Source organism: Falco punctatus, assembly GCF_963210335.1.
Source record: "Falco punctatus genome assembly, chromosome: 9".
Taxonomy (NCBI): Eukaryota; Metazoa; Chordata; class Aves; order Falconiformes; family Falconidae; genus Falco; species Falco punctatus.
In genome coordinates this window covers 42995872-43023141 of record NC_137589.1, presented here as the reverse complement: position 1 = coordinate 43023141, position 27270 = coordinate 42995872, and the positions used below count along the sequence as shown (strand labels likewise).

Below are 27270 nucleotides of genomic sequence, written 5' to 3'. Positions count from 1 at the left end.
TCCAGGAGCCTGGCTCTCTTTCTCATGCTAATACAGATCTTTTAGGGTTAAGTAACTAATTTCCACAGCACTGAAGAGAGGGGGTAAGACGTGCAAAACCACTGCAGCAAGCAAAACATTTTCAACAGTGTAAGAAGGGAAAGGCAGCAGCAGCAATCAGCGCCACATAAAAACACTAATGAGGAGAATGGTCAGAACCCTCTTTATTCTGAATCAGCCGTGTGTTTCTCTTGGTGCGGGGAGGCTTCTACACAACTCGCGCTGGTCTCCAGTGATGCGGAAGGGCTGCACGTGATGGCTCACGAAGTGTCCATCGTTTGTACAGTTTCATCCACCACCTCAAGTTCCAGGAGCGCTACATTCTCTGTGAGAACAGCAGTAGTTCCTTTTTCACACTTGTATCTACCATACCTGTTAAAGAAATAGGTGAAAATTAAGCACTGGAAGATGGCACTATGCAGGAAAACTCATTTAAAATTTTAAACCTCATCAGCTTTCTCTAGAAGTTTCCTATAAAAATCCACAGTAAGTAAAGGAACTACCCTTACTGCAAAACCCAAACTTACTGCAATCACTGATGAAGCTTCAGACAAACCAGCTCTTTTAGGAAACACACAGTGGTTAAAAAAATAAATTGCCAAGTAACTGGAAAGGCTACTTTATAGAAATAAGCAGGATCTCACTATAGCATAGGATGTCCTAGCTGTGTACCTTCACTCAAAGAACAAGCTATTTATTTTTTTTCAACTCTAGAATAATTCTATCAATGTATTAGCTTTGGGTGTCTGTGCCGCAGTTAGCTAACACTGAACGCAGCCTGTAATCAAGCCACGCTTCTTAACTGCATCTGAGTAAGTTGTCACCCTTTTCACCCATTTATGGAGTAGAACCCAAAATCTCACTTAAAATGTGTAATAAGAACTCTCTCCTAACTGCCCCGCTATAGACATCTCCACTCAGAAGGAAGCATTGTGCTCACAGAGCTGTACAGCAAGGAATCCAAAGGACCCTTAACCTGCAGCTGTGTGATCCTTTGTGGCATCTGCCTTAAAAAGAAGGGGAAAGCGATTCCTTTAAACTCTACTGTTTTGGCAGTGGATTGAGAAGTTGCACAACTTCTACAGGTACCATAAAAGCACACATTGCAAAATCTTTTAGCTGCGTGGGGGGCTGTGATTTCACTGATAAGGTGATGTCCACCAAGCAACATAGCTCTGCTAATGCTCAAGTTTTGCTCACTTTAGAATTTCTTCAGCACCGTAACCTGAACGTTCAGTCTGACAAGATCCCATGATACACAAATGATATACCTGGTTCCCAAAGTGTTCCGTAGCAGACTGTTCATGACAGAAAATGTAAAAGTTTCGCAATTACTGCCTTAAGGAAACTAGCGCCAGAATAACAGCACCTTTGTGAAGGATTTGCAGTAGTCTCACATGCTGTGCAACCCTTCCGTGTGCTTTAAGGAAATGAACCCTGAGAATGCTAAAACAGGGGGGCTGTACAGAAATCTTTTTGCTATGACTTGCCAAATAAAAGAGCCACAGAAAAAAAACCCAGAAGTTTCTTCAAAATGGAAATGGTTGAGAGAGGACTTCGATTAGGAAAGCATGAATGCTTACAAGCATTTTTGGTAGTTTGTTTATACATGAAATGGGACTTTAGTCCAACTAAAAAAACAAATCTCATGACTGCTGTATTTAGCTATTAACCGTAAACTGTCCTTTCAACACATCATAGCATATTCCTGGACAATTGTGGGGAAACTGTAGTGATCAAACCAATGTCTTAAAAAACAGTCTTAAAAATCTTGCACAGGGCATGTTTTCCAGCTGCTGGCTGGAAGTCTCTCCAGACACAGAATAAACCACAACCTGGTAGTCACAGGCTGGGGTTTGAGTTTTCTCTTGGGTTTTGGTTTTGTTCTGCAGCAACTTCATACCGACTGCCAGGTTGTGCTGCCCAGTGCTGCTTTTTCAAATCCCCACGCTAAGACTGGGCAGGACAGCAGAGGGTAGAGTGGGGCCACTGGTCCTTCTGACACCACACATTTCAGCAAGAACACAGCAAAAAAGATGATGTTGCTACCTAGAATCCAAATACTGCTCAGTCACAAATGTAAAACTGTTACTTCCTCAAACTGCTGGAAACTCAAGAGCAGCCTCCTGGTGCAGTGAAGTTGTGGCAGGTGAGAACTCTTGTCTGTTTCCTTCATGCATCTGTACCTGCCACCAGCAGCCTCTATTTAGCTGCAGGTACAGCCATCAGGTGTGTTTTGTTTAGTTGAAATTCACATACAGATCTAGAGATTACTCTGACAACATTCAGTATTACAGAAAAGAGGAACTGCTGGAAAAAGAACAGATAATGCACAGCTTCAGGAATACCAACCTTTCCCCCTTTTTGTTGGCCACATCATATGGACGGAGAAAATCCAACTTGTTCTTGCTTATAACGCAGATATCTATGTTGCTGCCAGAGCCCAGATCATTGTATATGCCGGCTGCAATGGCATCTCTCACAAGCTGTTTGGCTTCCTCTTCCTGGAAAAGTCAGAAAAGCTGTCACTGCACGAGCACTGGCATTTCACAGAGATGTTTGCCCATGTGACAGTGGAAGCTGTGGAAGCTGTGAGCTCTCAGAATAATGCACGAGATACCAGCACCTTTTTAATCACCAAAGTACTGCAGAGCAGTAACCGTGGGGCTACCTACAGGGCCAGCCTTTTGTCCTGTTCATGATCCACCACCCCAGGACAGGTCAGACTTGGTAAAGACAGACAAGGAAGCAAAATTAAGATTTCTGTCTTAATGAATGGAGAAAATAAATTTTACAACATGTACATTACAAGTTCCCTATAGTGCCCTCTGTGTAACAGCTGCATACAAATTAAAGATTCATACTAGTCCAGTTAACAAGTCTTCCCTAGACAGGAACTATTTAATCATCCTCGGTAGTACCAAAATTATTTCTATCATTTTGTAACATAGCTTGGTTGCAAAATTTATTCAGCTCATCTTAATAGTGTTGCAAAGCAGCCTTGCACTGTACTGAACTGAACTGGCTAGTATTTTTAATTCCTGTCCTGAACACAAGTGCAGAGAATTTGAAGAAACCTGCTGAAAACACTGGTCAAACTAGGTACCTGTGTCAAGATACTGCAATTTGTAGTGAAGTTCTCTCCATTTAAGTGAAGAAATTTGAAAAAATTTGCTACAGCTTCTTACACTTCAGAATTGTAACTAAAGCAAAATATATATTTAATAAGGTTCATTTAATGCATACTGTATATATTTCAGAAGCGTGTATTTCTAAATGACTTTGTACAACTAGTGGAATATTTGCAACAAAACCAGAACAGAAAACTGGAACAGAAAATAAAGCTCACTATTTTTATTGCTTCTGAAACCATATATTAATCCTGCAAGAGTTCTCATGTTTGCTTTCTTGCAGGTTTTGTGTATCTACCTTCTTTTCAAAGGGCAAACACACAGCTGCTAAAATATGCACGTGGCATGGAGCTGAGAGACATTTACTAGAAGCTACACAGGCTGAAACTGAGCGCAATTATCTGCGTTAACACAAACACAAGTAACATTCAGATGAGTCTTCTACAGTGAAACTTTTCAAATTCATCAGGCTCTCCATTAAAATATTACAACAGCTCCATAATAATAATCTTCATCCTCCCCCAATAAAATGCATGAATGGTATTGATGTGACAGCATCTGAAATACAGGTTTTGCTACGCCCGGTGGCCTTTGCCAAAGAGGCAGCATTACAGCTGCACTGGCTCCCTCTACAGATCCCAGCAGGGCTTATTTTTATTTCAAAGGCAGCTCGCTGAAAAATAACCGATCAGATTCAGCGCTATTAGAAATCATCTGATAGAGCCAGTCATTCCTTAGTTTTGCACTGTAATTGAAGATGCTGAGCATGAAGAAATATTGCCAAACAACTTTCTGGGTGTATCATTTTAAATACTGTAACAACAAGGTACAGGCTTCTGTTCCCAGTACCTACGTGCGCCTGTCCTTGCGACAGAAGCGACGCTACTGCTTGACCAAGCCCTCCAAGTTCAGCGGTGGGGGCGAGCCCCCGTCCTACACCCCTTCCCGTGGCACCGTATTACCTGCTAAGAGAGAAAAGCAGCGAGGACGGGTCCTGCACCCTCAGCTCCACTGGAGCCTGTGCAGAGCGAGCACTAACGCTCAGTCATCTGGCAAAAGCATCCGAACACAAGGACAACAGACTGTGTCCACAGACACACACACCCACTTCAATCTTTTCAGTAGCCTTTCAGTACATACCAGAGCATGTAAGACCCCTTATTTTTCTCAAACAAACAAACAAACTTGAAAATGACGACTACAGCACGCCTGTTCCAGTAAAGAAAGAATTAAGACAAACATATCTACGAACACAGAAATGTGGACTCTGGTTTAGCCTCAAGTAATTCACAGCAGTTGCAGCTCAGCTCAGCTCGCCCAACACGATCGTAACTGCGTGTTAAGTTTACCATGATCGCTTGTCATTGCTTTGCTGATACCTCACACCTTTGAGTAATCTTCCGCCACTAGACACCACGAAGCAAAGAGCAAATATTCAATGCTGATTTTGATCAATGAAGCTTTTTAAAATCTGCTTCGTTTTAAAGGCCTTGGCGTCCCTGCCAGTATCCTGCCACATGAAAATAATGATGCTGAGACCCACAGCCCGCTCCTAGAACGTCTGATTCAGACAGCAGCTGCACAAGCCCCAACGTACCAGTGCAGCTGAAGAGGAGCCCAAATTAGCTCGGCTACAATCACGTCTGCTCCCTGTGCATACTCCACATTCTCCAATGGCCCTCTATAAAAGAGCTTGTTAATAACAGTATTCCTGTTCTAACAGCTTAATTAAGGTATTGACCAGGAGGGGGGCATTTTCTTCAGTAAACTATAGCATAAATTCTTATTTCACTCCCACTTTTATTAGTATTACTCTTTTTAAAAAAATAGTATGAATTACACTTTCTACCAAGCTGACTATAAAACAGCCATGCTGTAAAAATAATTCCTGTATCTTGCTTCAGTGTTTTTGGTAATAAAACTCTGATAAGCAAGTATTTCCTCTTTCTGCTGACAGAAGACTGCTTTCACTGATTTGTTGCATGCTAGAGGTATTTTACTACTATAGTGAAAGTGAGTATACTAAACCAAAACAAAGTATGTGTAGATGTTTTAAAAATTGTTAGCAAAACCAGAATAATGTTAAGCTATTATGTAAGTGTTAATATAAGACAAGCACCGCAGCTTAGGAAAACTAAAGCAGATTAGTAGGGGCTTGTTTCACTCTGCCTTTAATCTTTTTTAGACAACACTGCATATATTCCAAAGTCCTCTCACTAAATTTCATTTACTTTTTAAGATGTACTCTATCAGCCCACTGTTACCAAAATAGTTCTAAAAATACCCAGTACAGCCAGTAGAGCTCAGCTGTAACTGCACCAAGGCATCCCCCACACTGAGGAAGTCCCAAATGCAATCTCAGCTCTTTCATCTGATATAGTGCAGCCTAGCTCATGAACCTGGAATAATTTTAATTGTAGAAAACGCTGTTTCAGGGCTGTTTACTCCTCTTTTCATAATTTAGGAACAGAACCAGAATAGCCACAAAAAAGATAAACAAAACCACCAAAACCCAGAACATTCCTTGATGGAAATCCTGCACTCAAAGTTCTAGCAAGGCCTATTTTACAGTCGGGGGTTAGCATGGAAAGTGCTGACACAGTCTTACATGCAGGGGCACGAATGAGTCGCTGTAATAATTAATCTTAAAAAACCCTAAAAGTTCAGAGTATATAAAAGGAGCACTTCCTACTTTATGGTTGCAAAGACCAAGCTAACTGGGAATATCATTCTCTCGGGTCCACGCTGCTTCTTAAATGAGATTACAGCGAGAGTGATGTACTGCAATGCGAGTCAGTTGTGACAAGCAGCACTTTATAGAGCTATCTGTTTGTCTCCATCACCACATCACACAATGTGTCCCAGGACTCCAATGTGCAACTCCATTTACCACTACATGACAAATGGGCAGCACTTGTAAAAGGCGCAAAGAGGTCCAGATCAGCCGTGTAATGGTCACCACAGATGTACTGTGGTGCTTGAGGGGGGAAAACACAGACCCCCAAGTTCATTAAAGTGACCAGTAATGGATCTTTCAAAATGTGTCTTAGGAATAGTACAGTAAAGGCTAAAATAAATAACTCAGCATGGAAGGCTAATCTGAAATGGTGTTTGATAAATTATTTATAACACAGACAATTGTCTGCATTTAATATTGGCGCTACTGGTAGCATCTTTAAAAGATGATTTATGTGTTGTAATGCCATTAAGCTTTATATGGGCCCACTGCTGGCTATAAAGTCTGCTGAGATTTAGAGAATGAGTTTTAAACTGTCACTGCAACATCATAGTAGATAGAGCCTGTATTAAATCTTTACTTTAAACCTGTTATCTGGAGAGTTGCATTTTGTAGACACTCAAGAACTGATAGATTACCTCTCTACAGCTGCTATGCTGCAAGTCCCAAACAGCACCAATAAGGAACTTTTACACATTATTCTTGTATATGACTTGAAACAAGTTTCTCTTCTCACTTAAGCGATTTCCAGATTTCAAATGCTACTGAAGGAAAAAAGAAAAGAGACTTTACCCACAGAAGATGTGGGTATTTCTACATCATATTAATACTCTCTTTACTAATAGCTTTTAAACAAGTTTATCATTATGCCTCCGGCAGTAAAGGAAGCAGCTGGAACAGCTTTGCGAGTATTATTTCCTCCACATTTTGTAACTTCACAAGCAAGTTAAACAGGAGATGCCTTTTCCAGATTAAAAAACTGTAGAGAGGATTTTTTTTTCTCCTTAAATTCTTACTGAAGTGAAACTAATACCTTCTACAGGTCAGCAGTGTGCTGTTAGATACGTGATTCATACTGCAGTTGTCTAATAGCAAGTCTTATCAAGAATTTGAAATATCATGCACAACGAGTATTACTACAGAATGACAGTAACATTTTTTGTAAAAATAAAAAAAATTATAACGCTTATCACAACTGTCTCTTACACCAGAATGAAATTTGTTAATATTATATAGTGTAAGAAGTTGATCCTACTTAAAGTGGGAATCCACAAGACCCACATGGAAACAGAAGGGGGGGGGGGGACATCAGAAGCTGCAGGAAAGACAACGATAATAAAAAATAAATCTATAAAGGAGTGTTGGGAATTTGGGGCTAGGAAAGCGATACCTCTTGAAGGACATAAGCACCTACAGAAGCATAATTAGACTTTGGAAGAGTAATCGGCAGACTACAACATGTGAGAGGATATGTAAGTCTGCCTGTAGGGAGAAGCTGCGGTAGAGATCAATATGTAACTGGAAGCAATGCTAAAATCTGCTGGCTAACTCCAAAGAGATAACGAAACTGAGAAGCAGCAAAGTACTTTGCATTTTTCGTGTAACGGGAGGTTGAAAGACTCCATTAGTGAGAATGAATTTGTTTTGGCTATCTTTTGAAGCTGGAAAGGGGCTGGCACATGTAATTTAAACCACTCAGGTTTAACAAGTCTTCAACAACAAAACAAACAAACAAAAAAAGTATGCATTTCAAGTAGTACCTCATAAGCAGATGAATGACATACCTTGTTTCCCAATTTATTTATTTTTTTAAATAGACCTATGCTACAATCAAATCAAAATAGTTTGCTTTCCTCTCATTTTGGATCAGGTGAATGAAATTTAAAAGTAGTCAGCCTTTTCTAGCTCCCCCCCTCAGCCTTCTTCCTCCACCATCTTTTGTTTCTGCTCTAAAAAGTCACAAAGGAAGTTAGAGGCGGAATGCTGAGATTTAACAGTCCAAACAATGCAAAACAGGCTACGTGTGATGAATATGTAGGACAGGATTCCAAATCAGAGAAAACAGGATTAAACTGACATGCCAAATGACCACAGCACAAAGAAACATTTACAAGATAGAAGTTGCAAGTAGAGAGAATTAAAGCAACGATCACACCAAAGGCAAAGGGGTTATGAAAATCAGAATGTGTAAGATCAGCAGCATCTGTGAGACAGGGAGCTGTAAAACACAAAAATGGGTCCTGGGAACAAACACCAGTTTGTGCGTAAAGAAGAATGGGCAGAAGTTACCAGAAAATTCCCAGCACATGATGGAAAAATTAAGATATCTACAGATACCTGGGACTAAAACTGTGCCCTGTATAGGTATAAAGATGGCATTGCCTCCGTTCTACTGAATTTCAACTGTACGGTATTTTGGAATCATGTAGGCTCTAAAGAAAAAACTTAAATCTAGATAAATATATACCTTCAAATATTACATACAAATGTACTTAGTTTTACTTAACAGCTGTTAAAGACTAAGATAAACAGAAATTTAGTAGTTTCTAAAGCAAAAGGGGGTGTGTGTGTGAAATGATAACTCTATTACTCTGCGTGTTATATAGCTAAGTTACTTTAAATCAAGGTAATGTGTATCATGTTATTTTCCAGTTCTGTTTCCACAACCTTGTTAACAAGAAACTGAAATGCTCCAAATCCTGAAACATTACTTTCATTCACTTGCAAGAAGGCAAGTGAATGACTTAGTATTTGCACAACAAACAGTATCAAGGACTCACTATTAAATACAATTAGAATTTTCTCTCCAGAATGCATCCTGTTCAAACACTGTGGAACATGCATTCTGTTTGGAATGGTAACTTCAAGTAAGTTTATCTAAATTCTAACTTCTCTGCAAGTTAGAAAGCTGAACTTCTGTTTAAAAGAAAGAGGGGAAAAAAAGCAGAGGACAGTGAGTTACATACATGCTGTATTTCCTTGCACCACTGTACTACCCCTCCACTCCTCCCTGGGCGCTTTCTCAAACTCAAGTCCACAGCGCCTGTCTGCGCCACCATCACCAATACAGTACATTAAAAGATAAAAACCCAACCTGCTTAAATCCCTGGATTACGAACACATCAGGTTTAATTAACGTGCTGCCTACTTCACATACAAAAATACAGAAAAAATCGTTTTGTTTAGGAAGTAGAAATCTTCAGTACAAACAAATACGGCACGGGCAGGAAATTACACACACAAAAAAAATCAGAGCATAGTACTGACCTAGCAGTCTTGTCAAAACTCAGCAACCTGAGTTTTTTCACAAATGCACCTATATTCATTCATTAACAGATCACAGATTCATAGATCAGGTGATTCCCTACTGCATTTGATGTCAGTTTTGTTGTGAATAACATGTTAGTAAGTGTTTATTTTTCTAACTGTTTTCTACAAAGAACTTTTCAAATAAAATGCACCTTAGTCCCTAATTAATAGTCTCAGCGGTTACAGTTTTTTCATGTTCCAATGGTAGACGCCTGCAAGCCCAGACTCATCACCACCTCCCCCTTTCTGATATTGTACACCACACAAGTATAATAAACCATGTTAATATTTCATACCAGTGTGAAATATGCTGGAGTATCAATTCAACATCTGCTGTCTTTAGGGTACTGGCATCCCGCAGAGACACTTTCAATTTGTAATTGAGTTCTATACTGAATTAATCAGCAGTTTATCTTTTTTAGTAAAATAATGTCTTCCCCACTAACCTGGATTTACATTAACAATTTATGCCAAATTACCTGCCAAGGCAGGAAACTTACATGATTCGGAACTACTGTTCAATAACATTAGTTCCTATATATCATTCCTTACACGAAGATTAGTACACTACATATTTCCAGTGGTATAGAATTAAATTATACAAGCTTCTCTCACAACTAAGGGATTTCTTTTAATACTATTCCTATGCTCTGAACGAAGAACAAATAAGGGAATTCATTTAATCCACTACTACTTATGTCTGAGTGAACTTCATAGTTTTTTAGGGAACAGATTCTCAACACAAAAACTTGCTCAACAGGAACAGAGCTGTAAATCCTGCCAGGCTGCAAGTTCCACTCTAACAACACAGTATCCTCAGTTTTCTGTGCAGCTGCATTACTGCACAGTAACATACTGAACTTCAGCTACCAGAAAGTAGCCAGATATGTACACCATGCAAAAGATTACAGCTAAAATTAGTATATATTATTACTATCAAATAGTAATAACCATATAGTATCAAAAAATTATTATTCAGCAATAACACATCTGGCTTCAAGTAAAGCAAATCTCCATTCATACAACTACTACTTTACCTCTGGGGAAAACAAAACTACAACCAAAACCAAAACAAAACCAAAAAAAGAGGAAGGGAACGAAGGCCAGCATTTTATTTGGAACAAGAAGTCTTGGGCCCTCTGGTAATTTTTCCTTCCTAATACACCAAAACGCTCCATAACGCTTACTGGCTGGGAGAGAGTCTCCCCTGACAGCCCCAGTGACTCCCACCCTCTGCCTCCTTCCCATTCACTCTTCCCTGCTCAGACAGAAACTGCGCTCTGCCTCCACAGCCCTCGCCACAGGAGGGGCACTCAGGCTTCATGCCACGTGAAATATTTTCCAGTATGTTTTGCCTGTGTTCTGCAGTTATGGGAGATATACAAACTGAAACAATTTAAACTGGAACACCTGCTCCTGAGAAATGCATCAAAAATAATTACCTGTCCTACATCTACCCTGTGCAATGAAATGATCTCTTAACATGGAGCTCTGCTTCTGACTAGCTTGTCTACATTATTACATACAAAGTTTAAGTGTTACTTTCATAAAGGTGAAGAAATTGTGGCTCTTTGTCATGCAGCAAGGCCCAATTTAAACTAAGGTAAAATTTATTTCCATCGATATAGTCTGTAAACAGAAAAGTGGAAGGTGCTACTGGGTATCACTGCTAACCCAGACTGGTATTGTCAGCAGTTTCCCACCTGATTTCTGCACAGAAATTGTGCTTTGATATATTCAGAAAGCACACCTCAAAACACTTCTCCAGTAATCCTAGCCATTCCAGAGCACATCTAGGTAGCACATTTTAAATCAGCCTCATATTTCCTGTTTAACGTTGGTTCCGCAAAGGAAATCAATCCAAGGCACAATCCTGTGAAAGAAGATGAGAACCATACTAACTGTCCAATGTGTCAAGCAGGTTACCATAGAATAATTTTAATCTAATCTAAAAATAAGAAACAGCATGATAAGCCTTTATTTTCTGGATGACTGTATGCACTAACCTGACATTTACCCATGGAAATTCATGTCTCTGAAGGAGACAATAACACAGGTATGTAAGGAAAGCATGAAATCTGTATTGCCACGAGCTCTGTCAGAAAAGGCAGTGAAGATATGCCACTAGCAGTCTCAGTTATTGTCACTGGGTAATGAAATAAACAGATACACAGAGCACAAATACAAAGTACTTATTTTTGTTCACGGCCTCAGACTCCCCCACCACCACCACCACTTCCCCCCATTTACTTAATCTCTGTGTTTGACACCAACAGGGGTTCAAGTATCTCAGGCAGGCTCTCCTGCTTAACTCTGATAGTCTGGCTTGATCTCTATTGTCTGCTGTCTGAGTTCAGCCGACAAACCTCCCAGCAAGTGGTCACCTTCCTATGGAGTCATTAAACCTCTGAATGTCAGCTGGTGGGATTAGCCTGCAGACTTCCACACCTGAGCCCTATGGCAGGGACACAGGCATTTTGATCACCATCACTAATGAATACAGAATTCATATGCAGCTTGTCATTGCTCTTGAGCCTTGAATCACACAGATGCAGGCTAAATAAGACTGATGAGACAACTATTGTTGAAGATTACAGAGTTTTGACAGTTTCCAAAAATAGCTTAGTATTATTGTCAGTAGTTAATAAACAAAAATAATACCCACCATATTGAGGGACAGTAGGAAATACGAGCACAGAAACATTTGAATGATCTGTATGTCAGCTGTTTAAATATGGGAGAAAGTGACATGTTTTCATAACATTTTGTACTATGCCTGACGTATTTTTTTTTTACTGAAATAAGAGGTTCAGAGTGAAAGTTGCATTTAGACTACTTTTTACTTTGACACAGCAAAGATCATCAGCATATATTGAGCATCTAGCTGAATGCATTCTTTATGCCTCAGCCACTTCACTCTGGGGCTATCAAAAGTACCTCAAAAATCAGTGGCAAAACCAGAAACAACTGGGGGCCAGAAGAGCCCGAGTCAACACATTTTGCAACTTCCAGTCCTCTTCCTTCCTACAATTTCTTTGTGAACACACCTAATCTGACAGCTGCAACTATTAACTGAAAAAGGTCACTACCTCTGACTCCTCCTGTCTGCCCATCATTTCTCCTTTTACAGAGGACTACCCAAATCTGCCAGCTGAACTGCTCGTAAGATTGCTCCCTAACCCGTGTTTGTCAAAACCAAACAAGTTGGCAAAAGTAATCACTGCAGAATGATCACAAAAGCAAACCTGGCCAACAGGTGAAGGAGTGCAAATCTCTGGCAGGACAGCAAGATGCTGTTTCAGACAGCACAGCTGCTGCAGGAGGCTAAGTGCCTACACTCCAAGTGGAATATAGTCAGAACAGCCCTCTCTTATTTTTAATCTCTTCTTACTCCTCCAGGGTATTTTTGGTCTCATTCAGAATCACTTGACTTTCCACCACACTTTAAAAATGTTATAATAAATGACTGCAAATATAATCTCACATTTTCAGAGTGACCTATTTTAGAAATAATTCTTAAATATGTGCCAGACTACCTCATTCCATTTTTTCCCCACCTCCTCCATGTCCCTGAACTCACCACACAAAGATTTACTTCCCTTTCCCCACAATAGTTCTGCTTTTTGTGCCTTTTACCAATTCTCTTCCTTTTGGATCCTCTTCTGATTAAACCTGGCCATTTTGGTGAAATACCAAAGAGAAATGAAGTTACAAGCAGCCTGTTTCCTTACTTAAAGATGACGCTCTTGTCAGAAGGCTAGAACATAGACTCACTGTACATCAAGTAATTCTACAAAAAGCTTCTACTTTTCAAACAGAACTCAAATACTAGCATAAAATAGGTAATACCCCACACACGCATCCCTAGGAATTCAACAACCACAGTTCAGATAACCCAGAAGTCTAGCATTTAATAGTGTAGACATTTTTTTCCCCAGATCATGATGGTTTCCATATCCACTGACTCGGAGTATTTCTTTACTATTGTTTAACACCAGAAGGCACGAATGCATTTGCAAAATCTGGCTGTAAGGCTTAAAAACCATGTGGCTACTCTATTGAAACACTACCGAAAGAAAAATTGGCTGCAATGAAAGATCTAAGCTCAAAACACTCTATTAGATGTGCTGTTCTTCCACTTACGTTTTTTAAACTAGATCTATAGCTGCCCGCATGACAGATTAATATTGTTCCACGGTAGTTAGGAGCTTGGCATTACATTTTTTGAAGCATCTACAGGCCTTCAGGGCTGAAAGTGTTCACATCTTCAGCAATCTATAATGGTTCCTCTAGAGGCCAGCACTTGCTTCATAATGAAACATGCCTCCATAAATCAGACTGCAGAAGTGGCACTTGTGTACGTCACCATCTATCTTCACAGTTTCTCTGAAGGATGTTGGGTAAAGATCATCTCCCAGCATTGAAACCAGGGAAAGGACCATCACAGTTGGCATTGATAAAGCATGTGCTACTTAAATCTGAAGACACACTAAGTCTATGGAAAAAAAACACATCCTGCTGGTGTTAGCATGCCTCAGGCAGTGGTAGAAGCTTCAGCAACTCATCTTCAAAAGGCAGAGAGCCAAGGCTCTAGAAACCTGCAAAAATTGGCTAAGCCTGCAGTCTTCTTTTTTATTTTTTTAATTTTTTTTTTATTTTTTATTTTTTTAAGTTGAGCATCTTCAAAGTCTACAATTCTAACTGTAGGGCACAGCAGCTGCCACTGCAGATTTGATCCTCTCAGCTTTTGGCAGCTCTCAACTTGAAATTCTAGCAAAAGAATTTTTCAAGTTGCTATTATTGCCTGTCATGGATTTATAAATATTGTGCACTATCTGCTGTGGCATGGCTCTCATGGGACACCAGTGCATGCCAAAAGCATAACAGAATGAAAAACAGTTCCTATTCTTCAAATAAATGCTAATTTTTTTTAGCTGTGCTCACACGATGCGTTTGGTGATCAGCTTCAATAGTACAGAATATATATCAGAGGCAAAAAAGCTGATTGTCTTTTCCAGTAGTATTCAGCTGTTACTTTCATTAAGCTTGTTTAATTACATTCCAGATGCTAATTTGCAAGTCGATACCAGAGGGTGCAGGACAGTTTGCCTTTGAATCATTTTTCTGTGATGTGATGGTCTTGAAGCACACCACTACCCTCCAGTAGCCCTAGCAAGATATTCTGACAATTAGTGCAAAAGAAAGCAGCATTGATCTTGACAGAAAAATATTAATCCTCTACCCATTTTATTAAATTAATCTCCAGGAATTTTAAGTTTATCATTATTGCCATTTCACAGCAAGTTTTATGTAAAAATATATATAGCATACTTCAGATTTATTACATTTTAATTTCAATAGAAGTGTTGTTTGCTATTTCATTACTTTAATGGAAAAAAACAAACAACTGCCTTTAAAGGTAAATATTTTCAGCTGGCAGCCATAACAGAATATGAAGAAGTGTTAAGAGTAGGGTTCAGCTCTATCACCCGAGACTTCGGCTGGTTTAGTTAATACGATTACTGAATATCTAGTAGAAACAAAGGAAGGGTTAAGGTGCCTGCAAGTCTCAAAGATCCAAGTATCTATTTCAACAAATGGGTAGGCTGCATTGCTACATGCTTGTTATAACAGTGACTATCTGATGCCATTTATGGTTGTGTATGAAGACAATTTAATTAGGATGACCTTTCTAAATAGGAAAAGATGGAGATTTACCAATCTTTGGTTGCTCTTACACAAAGAATGACTTAAAATATAAGCTTGAAAACTAGCTGAGCATAAGGTGAAATTTTTAGTTTCATAGCACAGCTCTTTGACATTTGTATCTTTGAAAGTGGACTATTATGCTGTAGCTGTTGATTCCAAGGATTTGTAGTTCATATTTTCAGTATGAATAGCACACATGCCAAGCGCACTGTCACACAAGAGGATGGAAAAAGAGAGACACTGTCATTCTTACAGTGGCATGAGGGGAAGGAAAAATAAAAAGGTAGTCCACCTCTATCTAGGGGTTCTTCCTACCAGTCATCTAGCATAATGCTACTTACCGAAAAAAATTAAGCGCCCATTAAAAATATACCAGTATTTCCAATAGCATTTATAAATACACTAGAGGCCAGAAGTCCAGTAACTTCAGCTACTGCCCAAAATACTGCAGCAACACAGGAATCCTAATCTTATCTCCATTTTTGTAATTCTGCACACCTGCAACTATTTCATATATATCTGACAGGAACCAGTTGCAGGAATATTTAGAAAACTGCTTAATATTAACTCTTAAGCAGTTTAACAGAAAACTTCCCAGAAACAAGTTTGTTTGGGGGATGGAGTTTTTTGGTTTACTTTTGGGTGTTGTGGAGGTTTTTAGTTGTTTGTTTTAAGTTAATTGTTATTATATGTCAAGTTTCTTCAGGAGATGTAACGAGGTAGGACAACAAATTTTAAGTTTGATTTATCAACTTTAGAGAGTACCTCAGTGGACTTACAGGACCTTCACCTGAAAATACAGTGCATTTGAAGGGGAGGAAGTGATCCACAGCAGCTGCATGACAAAGATGAGGAACATCTGAAGACCTTTTCTGAAATAAATCAACTGTTTCCTTTTCCACATTATTCGATACTGAACAGCTCTAAGATTTGTCATACCTGCATTTTACACTGAAATGGTTGCAACTGTTAGTGTTACAAGTCATTTTTAATGAGTTAAATTTTCATTTGTGTTCAATTCTCATTTTTTTCTTTACTGTGAAATTATTAACAAATTGGAATGAGACGGAGCATTCACAGAAAGTCAAGAGATTAATGTGGTTTAAAAGAGGGCTTGACATTACCGAGGCATTTTACAAAATACACTTACAGAACGCCCTTTAATTGTTTTGGGTTTATTTTCATCAATAGTCTGTCTGCAGAAAAGTGGATTTTTCACTGGTTTAGTTTAGCAGGCACTGAACGTGGTGTAACTAAGCGTAAGGAAATACCACAGATAATACAAAAATAATGTACTGCATACATTCGTAACAGAATAGCTTGTTCTGATCTTAATCATGACACTCCGGCTTTTAGCTCTCCTGAATGATTCTCTATAATGAACAAACCAATGTTTTCCAATTTTTTATCAAGATCATCAGCAGAACACAAACAACCCACAACCTTATAAATCTGATAATCAGTCTTTAAGTAGGTATTAAAAAGTGCAATTACTAGTTCTGAACGTACCCAATCAACCAGAAATCTAATTGGTTTCATATACTACTTGAACATTTTTTATTTTACAATCATGCATTCTCTTTTCAAGACTGAGAGGGAAGGACTGACTACTGCCAGAAAAACAGCAATATTGACTACGCAAGAGCTGTTAAATTCTTGGAGTCAGCTATAATCAGTAAGCTGTATGTTTTTAGTTTTCACCTATATTCAAATCACTCAAGTTTTTCCATATATAAATTTGCAAGAAGCTACATTCCTTTAAATTTATTTACCCATCAATTTCTACAGCTTTGCGGTAAGCTGACATTAGTACCTTTTAAATGCAGGGAACTAAAGCAGATTTAACTTTTTTAAAGCTTCAAACCTTTTAAATTCTTATAATCATAAGGATGAGGAGGACTGAGGGAAGAAACACTGAGGTTTAACAAAAAAAAAAGTTTCTTACCTCCATGTCCGGTTTGTATTTATCTTCAAATACTGCCATAGCCGCTAATGATCCAGAACCTATAGTAACAAAATTAGGACACTTATTTAAGCAGTGTATTTAGATATAGTTTTTTATTAAAAAAAAGAAAAAAAAATGTATCAGCAGCAGAAACCAGACTGAAGTCTACCTTAGCTTATTACACACTCTAAAGCGTCTACCCTCTTTAAGTCCAGCACCTAATTTAATCCTAAACTTACAGCTAGCGTACACAGACTTGTCATGGTCCGCATTCTGACAGCCTTTTTCTTTTTACTATTTTGAACACTAAGATATGAAAATGAGGTTTAAAAAAGAGAGCTAACTGAATGCCACAGTTTGTAATTCCTACTCCTCCATTTCTCCTGTCCCACTTTTGTGCCTGGCCACATTAGAGGGTATGTCACTTAATACCAAGACACTCGGAATGAATAGATTGCTTTAACGAGCTGCCCTGGCACAGTCACCTTTACACATGGGGATGAGTAAACTAGCAATGGTAATAGGGTAGCTGGCTGCTGCCATCAGGTTATTTCTCATATCTACTTTTAAACAGTTTATTATGCATTTACTTAATGCCATTATTTTTACACTGAACAATAACAGCTGAACAGACGAAATGACAGATATGAAAACATGAGTTTAATGTTACTTCTCTTAAAGGATGCAGTGCAAGTGCAGTAATGGAACAGAAGCCATCTCTACCCCAAGCACTGTAACTGCAGCTGTTATAAATGTGTTTTCCATAAAATAATGCAAAAAGCAGTACAATACCATTTGAAACTGTAAACTTGCTTTGTTCAGAAACAGTGAGTCTTCAGGAAGATATCTTGTCTGTCTGTGGCCCTAACCATATTTCAGAGAGCACTACTTTTGGGGAGTGAATAAAGTTACCTGCAATTTTTTACTCCAATTAGAAGATTTTTTGGCATTTATTACTTTTTAACTTGTTTTGCATACTGCTATCTGTTTAGCTGGGTCACAGAGAAAGCCATATTTTCTATTTAAAATGATTTGTGTATATCGCTTGACCACCTCAATGGTTTAGTGAAAGAAAAAGGCAGCGATTAAACAGTTTCAAATGAGGTGTCCTGCTGATTTTATCAAGTCTGCTGAATGTATAATGAAAAAGGAGAAGCTGACAGTGACACTGTTGAGAAAATACAGACTACCTTATCTGAACCATTTAAGGAGGTCCAATTATAGATCAAATTTAAAGGGTAGAAACAGCAGATTTACAGACACAAATCAATGAACATGGTAATCCCAATGAATATGACAGATATTCCTGTTACAGAATATTGCTGTGGTTGAGGATCATTACCTTTACAGTACCAAATACATCACATCTAAAAGCAGTAGGACACTCTAAGCATGTACTTGTATTACAGGCAATGACTATTCATTTACACCTTGGAGCAATACATGACTCCATTTTTTTAAAAGCTGAAACTGGAAAAAAGGAAGATTTTTAAGCAACTAATAGCAGAAATGAACTGCTGATACAAACAGCTGATATCACAGAACAAGTCATAAATACCGATCCTTCAAACAAGGTCAAAATAAGGTGTGTTGCAAAACAAATACAGGACTTGAACCATAAAATAATTATTCCTGTGGAATGACACAGGAATGTTTCTAGCGGGGGGGAATATCGGAGATACTGTCTCAAACGAAGACCACAGTAAGCTGCGCTCAAATGAAAGCCCCTGCCATACGCAGAATGGGAAGCCTCAAACCTAGAAAACAATCTTACCCTTGGATAAGGGTCCTTTGAAAATAATAGAATATAGAGACTGAAAAATGTGCAGGAATGAAGGTATAAAAGGCAGTATCTGACAGAAAATACTGCATCAGCTACTGAGCTAAGAAGAAGTGGTCTTAATTTCTTAAAACTTCTACTGACAAATAAAAATACTGCAATATTTACATTATTGATCAATTTTATACATGGCTCAGACTGGATTTACTCTTCCAGCTCCTTTTTAAAAGAAAATTCCCAAAGATCCTATGAGCAAGAACTCAGCAGACTTAAGGAGGGGGAACCAACTTTATGTTACATTACATTAAATCTTTTTATACATAAAGAATTTCAATTATTTACCTCACTATGTTATCAAGAGCAAATAAATGCCAAACCTAATGTCACCTTTAAATAAATACACGCAGACAGTCCTATAATGTAAGTTTTCAAAGAGTTGTTGAAAGTCTTAATTAAACCTACATGCAGACATTTACATCTGAAAACCAAGGTCCCAAGGAGGTTCTAAGAGAACAGGAAGTAAAGCTAGAAAAGCTGAATAAACTCATTTGTTTTATACTCTACTGCTTATAAATCCTAAACATAAACTTTATAAGCTTGCATTTTTAAGAAAGTGCCTTAGCAAGAATCTCACAGCATAGCTAACCATTCTCTGAAAGAACAGATTTGTAATCTTAAATAGCACAATGAAAATTCTTTACTCTTACTAGCACCAGATGTAAATGTCATGCTTTTAAAAAGACAAATATATGTATACTTCTGAGTTTCTCCATCAAAACAAATAATTTGCTGTTTGACAACAGCAATATGAACTGTTTTTAAAAATACTATTGATGTGTATATATTCACCTGCAGCACATTAACTACAAAACCTCCCTCAATCCCCCTATTTCCATTGCTGGTGGACTGAAACCTCATCACTTGACTGTTCACGCAGAAATGCAGAAAAATGCAGTAAACAGTTGCTTGTGAGCTTAGCTGCAAACTTCACTATCCAATTACACCAACTTCCCTGTACTTGTCAAATTCCATATACAATCCAAACAACTCCACAATGTTCCAAGGAGTCCAACTGACTTGTGAAAGCTATGCATTGTAACAGGAGAGCTGGCAATAAAATCTATGAACTTAAGTAAACATTGGAAGCATGGTTTTCTTATTGCAGTACCTATGAAAGTACAGAAAACTTAGATATTAAGGGTCTATGGAGAACTTGTTTGTACGTGGGGAAACAGCTGTTCTCTTGTCCATGTATTCAGTGCCCACCAATAATTCATTTTTAACAAGCATGCTTTGCCTTTATGTAGAAACAAGTCTTAACAATTCCCAAACATAACGTCTGGAGAAAGATAAAATCCAAACATTGCAAAACACCATCTATTAAATAGAGATAGATGTTCCCACCTCATACATGCACTAACTGATTTAAGTCACTACCAGTTAGGAATTCAACATTGCTGAGATGCAGCAGTTCAACCTCAGATCTATTAGAACATTCAGGAAAGCTGTGAGATGATGGGTCATTAGTTTCTTTAACTAAGCTCAGATTCAAAGTAATACCAAACCAGTTATTTACCTTAGGTAACTTCAGTTTGAAATCTTATCAACACACAACCAATGCAGAAATAGGAAAATTTTCTTTGCTGTACTTTTTTTTTTTTTTTCACATGTTGGAAGTTTACAACTGTTCTGTGTATGAGCAATAATAACAATTAAAGTGTAATTGTTAAAGTCGTCATGTATTTGTATTATACAACATACAGGAACAAAACCCTTTTGCCTACATTTTTTTAAAGCCACTAACTGCTATGAACGATTACACTTCAACAAACACGATCATCAAGATAGAGATGCCATACCAATTCCAAAGAACTTATTCTGCATATGTTTTCAGTAAGCTACACTTCAGAAACAAATATTCAGAAAATATTAATCGAGCATCTAATTACATAAATATACTGATTACCAAACAAGTTATAAAAACCTAAAGAAACTGAGATTCAAAGATCTACTCTGAGACAAATGCTTTTCAGTCTGATAATGAGCATGAACCAAGTTATGACACTGTAAGAGATTTTTATTTTCTTCTTTAAGAAACATTAGTCATTTCATAAGTTTCCACAGCTGTTATTAAAAAAATTCTGGACTCAACTGTGAGTTAAAAATCCCATCTGGTTGTTACTCAAGCAGTTGTACCACTTCAGTATTGATTTAAAGTGAAAGACAGTTATTGATACATAGCAAAACAACCCAGGCAACAATAGTATCCACCATGTTTTGCAGCTGCAGTAGCTTTTCCAAAACAGATGAACTGGATCTTTTTAGCAGAACATTCATTGAAGACAACTTATTGCTAAGCACAGTCCATTTTCATCACCCAAGGACCTGTTTGCTACCTCAGCCTGCCACACTAGAGGATGTACAGAGCCTTGAGAGAGTAACATTTAGCACTTCCTAATCCATCACTGTCAGGGCTCCCTGACAGGGCATTTATTCACACACACTCATTGTTATTCAATTTGCTGTTCATTCTAGGTAAAAATTCGGTGATCTCCACAGCCCCATCGATCGGGATCATTTTTCAACCTGGTTCCTGGCTGAGGGGCTGAGTCTCAGCAGTGGTAGTGCTTGCTCTGCAGGACAACATTGCCAATGCATGAAGAGCTGATTTATGAATATGAAGCAACACTGGTACCAAGGGATTAGCTTTAGCCACCAGAGACTACTGGAACATACTTACTGTTTCCGAAAGCTGAACTACAGACTTCAAGTGCTTTAATTTTATGCATGCATTTCATTATAAGTCTTGGCCAGAAGCTTTCCTAGACAAGCCAAGCAATCAGACTATCTTGCATCGTTTGCTGAAAACCAATTTTGTCCTTTGTCAGCATAAACAGTTTAATTTGATGTTTTCACTCCTGAGTAAGCACTGAGTATCTTTTAAATCTCCCTTGCAAGGGAGGACATCACTCTCCAATGCATTAAAACACACAAAACCCCAATGCCTCGCCCACCTTTCCTATTTAATACTGAATTTCTATAAATTCACTGGCCCAAAATACCTACCTTGAGTTAATAAACTGCCCTTAGAACATCTGGAATAAATAAACATTAGCCTAGTCTAAATAAGATCAAAATACTACTACCTCTGGATTTGACATTTGACACTTTTCCTCCTGTCTCAGCTCTATCTTTCATTATATCCATAAGCTAATTTTTTACTAAAACATATCCTAGTCACCAGAGAAAGTATCAGTGTACCAGGTGTTGAGATGTAAAGGACATTTATGCCAAGAAGGGCTCTGTTTGACAGCATGGCCAGAAGTAACATGCAATCACCAGACACAGACCTGGTACAGTGGAAAGCAAACTAAGTTTATGCTACAATGAATTTAGTCCACTGATACTCTACTTCCTACTTGTTTGAACTTACTCTGCTATTATGTTGTTTTTGAGGAGGGAAGGGGGAGCAGCCAGGATTTTCAGAAATGCTGCATTTTAAAGCTTTTAAAACATAGGCAGGGAAGTAACCATGCACGTATGGAAACCATGTGACTTTATTCAGGCTATCAACCACTAGCAGCTATTAGTATAGAGTCAGTTTAGTTTTACAGTTTACTATACAGTATCAGGTATAAGGCAATTATATAAAAAAAAGTAAATGCCCAATTCTTAAATCAAAGGCTGAACAATGACATCACATGACTTACACTGATTTTATTTGCCAAGTGATCTGCCAGTTCCTAAGGTACTGGCACCATCTATTGGTCCCATACCACCTCTGCAGAATTTCTGCAAGTTAATCACAGTTTTCATTATACAGTCGACCAGATAATTCTGTTTAACAGCTGCACTGTTTTTGTAGTGCAAAGATCCAGAAGAAAAAAACTTTAACATTTCCAAAACTACAGTAACCAGCTGATTTATTTAGAGATGCCAACCATGAACAGAAAAATACTAACTGAAAGTTATATTTTCCTATCACAGACTTAACTCCATCAGACATAGGCTCAATCTGATTTACTAATCTGACACACTTCATTTTCAGATCAATTTTCTTCTCTGATATATTTGGGCTCCACATTAGACTTCCATAGCTCTACCAAAACAAAGCTTTCATTTAAAGTCATCCAAGTCTGCAAAATAAAACACAAGTCTGAAATGATAGTGTCTTCTGAGTGATCAGAGAGCAAAAATGATTGGGACCCTTGTTATGTTTGGAATTTTACTTTTTCCAGACATTCTCAGTAGGGCATTAACCTTAAAAGCCACAGATGAAACTGCACAAGAATATTATTAGATCAGAAGGTACTAGTTTAATCTCTTACCAGTGTCTCAGTGATACCTCTCACCATTTTTTACCCTTTATTCCCAGGTTATTGCCTATAAATCACAAGACTTCAGAACTAATCAAACAAGCTGACACTACTATTGAAAAATACTCCCTTTGCCAAAGACCAGGCAAGTTCTGTAATATTTCAAGATGTGTGTGTCCTTCCCTTCAACAATGCATGTGTTATTTGCCTTCTCAAAAAAAATACAAGGATGATGGTGATCACTAAGACTCTCCTGCAAATCACAAAGCTTACTGTGGCTTATTATTTCAGGATTCTTACACCATAAGGGACTCTCCAAGCATCCCTCAATAATTAAGAAACAGAACAAGACATCTAAAGAAACAATTTTATCTAGGGGACACGAACAGAGAATAGTTAGAAGACATGAGAAGAATGACAAGTTAAATTCACAAATCAATATTAGAGATGAAGATTTTGTATTCTTTAATACAGTGTCTTCCTGAATATACTAAGAGGCCTCTAATTGGGTTGTTTAGCAAGATCACAAGCAGAAGGGTATACGCTCAAGAGCCACTTCACAACTTGAAATTACTGCTACTGCAAAGCAGCACTGAGGAGTTCAAAAGTTTAATTCTCTTCTGTAGGTATTGTTCATCTCCTTCTTTAGAACTGTGAAGTAACGGAGCAGCATTTCTGCTTTTTGAGTGAGACAAAGACGTTCCACAAAAGCTACCTATAATTTGTATTCTGCTACCACAAAGTACTTGTTTCCATGTACTTATTTCCACATTCTTCTTTATAGTTAAAAAAAAAAAAAACACAACAGCAAATTAAGAATATATTTGTCAAGGTTGTATTTTACAATATATCCTGAACATTGCTTTTGTAATTGATCTTGAGGGTGGTGTACATACTGCTAAAGAAGCATGCACAAATCTGTGGTTTCAGCTTTGAATATTATCACAATCCCCAATCTGAAACTGAATGAGACATACACACAACTGTATACAGCTACAGCTCAAATTACTGCCATTACAGAAAGCGTTACACGGAGAGAAGAGCTGGGGTACCAACACTTAATAATCTGATGGTGGGTTACTATTGTCAAGTTGACCCCAGCAATAGACAGAACTCAACTTCTTTATTAAGAAGCCCCACACAGTAGTTAAAACTAATTGTTATATGTAGCAAGTAAACCAGGTGTTGCTTCACTACAATGAAGTAACTTCTTGAGTAAAATGTAACTGCTGCTTAGCAAGAAACACAGAAATACACCACTCCCAAAGCAGAAGTAAAGCACATTTTGATTCCTAATGGAACTACAGAAAAGCTTCAGGCAGCATGCAATTCCCCAAGTGAGACTTCAAATGAACCATGAGTTAGGACTGTCTGCAAATCAAGTTTTTAAGGATTTTTTTTTCCCCTCCACACAAAGTTCTCTTGCTTTAAGGTATGCTCGGGAATGCACACAGCAACTCTCCTAACACCAGTTTTTTGGCAGTTTAGATTTAAATAGTATATAGCCCATGTTTTTAAAGTGGTAGAAAATAAACAGAACAGTTCATCTGCCTTAGAAATACAAGTACAACTTTGTATTTGAAGTCTGAGGTCTGTATAGCTCCCAGCAAACAACAGAATTTAAATAAAAACACTTTAAATAATAATTTGAAGTGTTTACCCTTTTTACCAGGCAGCTATGTTATAATACTGAGGGAGTATCACTTACCCATGGTAACATAGGGCAATTTGTCAGTTGATCCATGGGGATATATGCTGTAAAGGTGAGGTCCTGTGACATCTACTCCCCCTAACACCAGGGCAGCACCAATGTAGCCTTGATACCTAGGAGCAAACGTTTAGATGCAAATCTGAAAGTCCACAATAAAGTTGTGATTCTTTTTAACACAACTTATGAATTTGAGAATTTTTCCATGACTATACCAGGTGCACCTCTGTAACAGAAAAGACTGCTTTTACTATTTGTGAGCAGCAGTTTTAATTAAAAGAAACTTACTAAAATATGGTGTATTTCAGTCTCAAGCAGAACAAGCAAGCAGGCTGGATGATATATTTGTGCTAACAGGGAGAGAACCTGGGTTAGTTTTCAAGCCTTAAATTAAATTCCTGTATCTGCAATTATGTTTTTATTCAGATATTTTAAAGAAAATATATTCCTTCATTTCCCCCACAAGATGTTCTTGGCTGCTTTTAACTTCTTAGTTTACTGCTTTCAACACACCTAAGAACAGGCTAACTGCTTAGCAATACAGCATTAAGCAACCAAGCTGAACTGTCATCATTTATCTCAGTCAATTGGTTGCACAAAACATTTTCTTTTCATTGCTTTATTGCACCTTCCCGAAGACTTTCCAATAGTTTGACCAATCACTACCTTTAATACATTTACATAATTCTTTCCTTCTATTTCAACAGAATTTTTTACTTCTGTAAGAGACAGCACTAAACAGCACTGGAATACTTAAAAGGTTTGGAGAGTAGGCCCCTAATGTAAGGGCACGTTCTACATCATGCTGCCAGGTAGGAAGTTCAACTGCACTGCCTGTTTGCAATCTGTCAAGCGATGAGATGAAGTTTTAGGATAACTGCTGTACAACTTCCAAACATTTTACTTATTTATCTCACTACACCAATGGCAGACTTCCATACTAAAAGCTGTGAGCTTCAGATGGTTAAATACTTTATTTTGAAAGTAAAATACATTTTGAGGTACTGATTCTACTAGAAGTCACATGAAATTCTCTATTTTAGAAGTTCACACATTACAAGGTTATTACTGGTCCAGCCATGTCACCAGACACACAACAGTTTTCCTTGGTGTGACCAACAGTTTATTAAACTACTGTCCTTCTATTTTTGCCATGTAAACACCAGCAACACAGTACGACTACAGTGTCAATTCTCTAAACCACCACAGATTTGATTTCTCTTCTATCTCAGTTCAAAACCCTACAGAACAAAGGACAATTACAAAATCTTTTATGAAGGTGAAAGAGGCTGAGGAAGGATGCTCCTTCACAGGAGCTTAAATACTATACAGTGGTTTTAACAGCATTGTTAATAAGCAAGAAACCCATTCCGCTACCTGAAAAGCATTTGCTTTAGCATTCGATTAGCTGTGACAACTCTTGGAAGTCGCCCAGTAGATAGCGAATGGAGCTCCAGATTGGAAGAAATCAGCTGAGTTGTCATATCAGTATCGGCAGCTGTTCCAGCACCACAACAACTGAAAACATATTATGAGCAAGTTAGGAAAAGGTGAGGGGTACAGGTGAAACAACTCTTTGCTTTATCCAACTGCTAGAAGTTTTCTTATTGTAAAACTGAGGAAATTACGTTCTCATACTGTCAGTATTTTCAGAGCATGAAACAAGATAACCTGTTCAAGTGTAAATGAAATACTGAGAATCCCCAAGCCTCGCTAATCAGTTATCATTTTCAAGTACACCTTAGTGTTTGCCATCAGCAAAGGACATGGCTAAAAATCTCAATATTATTACCAATACCATTACACAAAAAACAGGTTTTATACTTACTAGATATTAGGGGAAATGAAGTGTATTTTTGAACAGTTCTTGTCGGCAACAACCATTCCTTCCGTTGCTCTCGTATCTGCTCCGAGGACTATGCCATCCTGCAGAAAGAGAGAATTATCCCAAAGCCTCGCTCTCCAAAGGGGACCTTTCTGGCATCGACGGCGAGACCGGCTGTACGGCCCGGGGCAACCCGCGGGGGCCCCACCGGGAATGACTCAGCAGCGCGGAACCTCCACCAGGAGCCGCTTCCCGACGAGGCCCGCCGCGGGGCCGAGCGGCCTGCCCCCGGGGCTGGCGAGGGGGCGACTGGCGGCCGCGCCCCGGCCCGCTCCGGCCTGGAGGGGCGGCCCACGGCCCGGAGCGGCCCCCCAGCACCTCGCAGCGGCCAGCAGGCCACACCCCGCGCCCGCCTCACCTTGAAGACGACGCCGGCGATGGTGGTGCCGGTCTTGCGGGCGGCGGGCAGCCGCAGCCCCTTCTGGCCCAGCTCGGCCTCCAGGAGGTTGTTCCTGCAACACAGGGCAAAAAGTGGGGCCGGGCCGAGGGCTCCCCCCAGCCGCGGCCCCTGCGACCCGCAGCCACCCGGGCCCAGCGACCCGCCCGCGCCTCACCGCGCCTCACCGAGCGCAGTTATCGAAGCTGAAGCCGCCACTCGGCGCCTGCAGCACGGAAACCGCCGCCATTTTGGCGTTCCAGTGAGGGACGGGGGGGGGCTGCCGAGCACTTCCGGGTCAGCCGCCGGCGCGCGCACGGGGGCGGGGTGGGTGG

The 27270-nt window shown here is 38.9% G+C and overlaps 1 protein-coding gene and 1 long non-coding RNA gene across 2 annotated transcripts; both read right to left on the bottom strand.

Moving 5' to 3' along the window:
* Window positions 1-186: 186 nt before the first annotated feature.
* Window positions 187-27263, bottom strand: PSMB7 (proteasome 20S subunit beta 7). Its single transcript, XM_080401441.1, has 8 exons — window positions 27124-27263; window positions 26918-27011; window positions 26503-26600; window positions 26052-26192; window positions 24675-24790; window positions 16871-16929; window positions 2392-2543; window positions 187-411 (listed from the first exon to the last, which is right to left on the bottom strand). The coding sequence occupies exons 1-8, from the start codon at window positions 27183-27185 to the stop codon at window positions 300-302; spliced, it is 834 nt and encodes a 277-aa protein (XP_080257567.1). The 5' UTR covers window positions 27186-27263; the 3' UTR covers window positions 187-299.
* Window positions 4347-16864, bottom strand: LOC308069329. The gene is made up of 2 exons (XR_013930346.1): window positions 15705-16864; window positions 4347-14385 (listed from the first exon to the last, which is right to left on the bottom strand). It is a non-coding gene; the product is annotated as an uncharacterized lncRNA (long non-coding RNA).
* Window positions 27264-27270: the final 7 nt, after the last annotated feature.

Bases quoted from the DNA above. Each gene is read 5' to 3' on its own strand.
- PSMB7 (XM_080401441.1), bottom strand. From the start codon at position 27,185: ATGGCGGCGGTTTCCGTGCTGCAGGCGCCGAGTGGCGGCTTCAGCTTC. The intron at 24,791-26,051 runs GTAGCGGAATGG...GTTTGCTCCTAG, and splicing joins CTAAAGCAAATGCTTTTCAG to GTATCAAGGCTACATTGGTG. The intron at 2,544-16,870 runs GTAAGAAACTTT...TGACTTTTCCAG, and splicing joins AATACAAACCGGACATGGAG to GAAGAGGAAGCCAAACAGCT.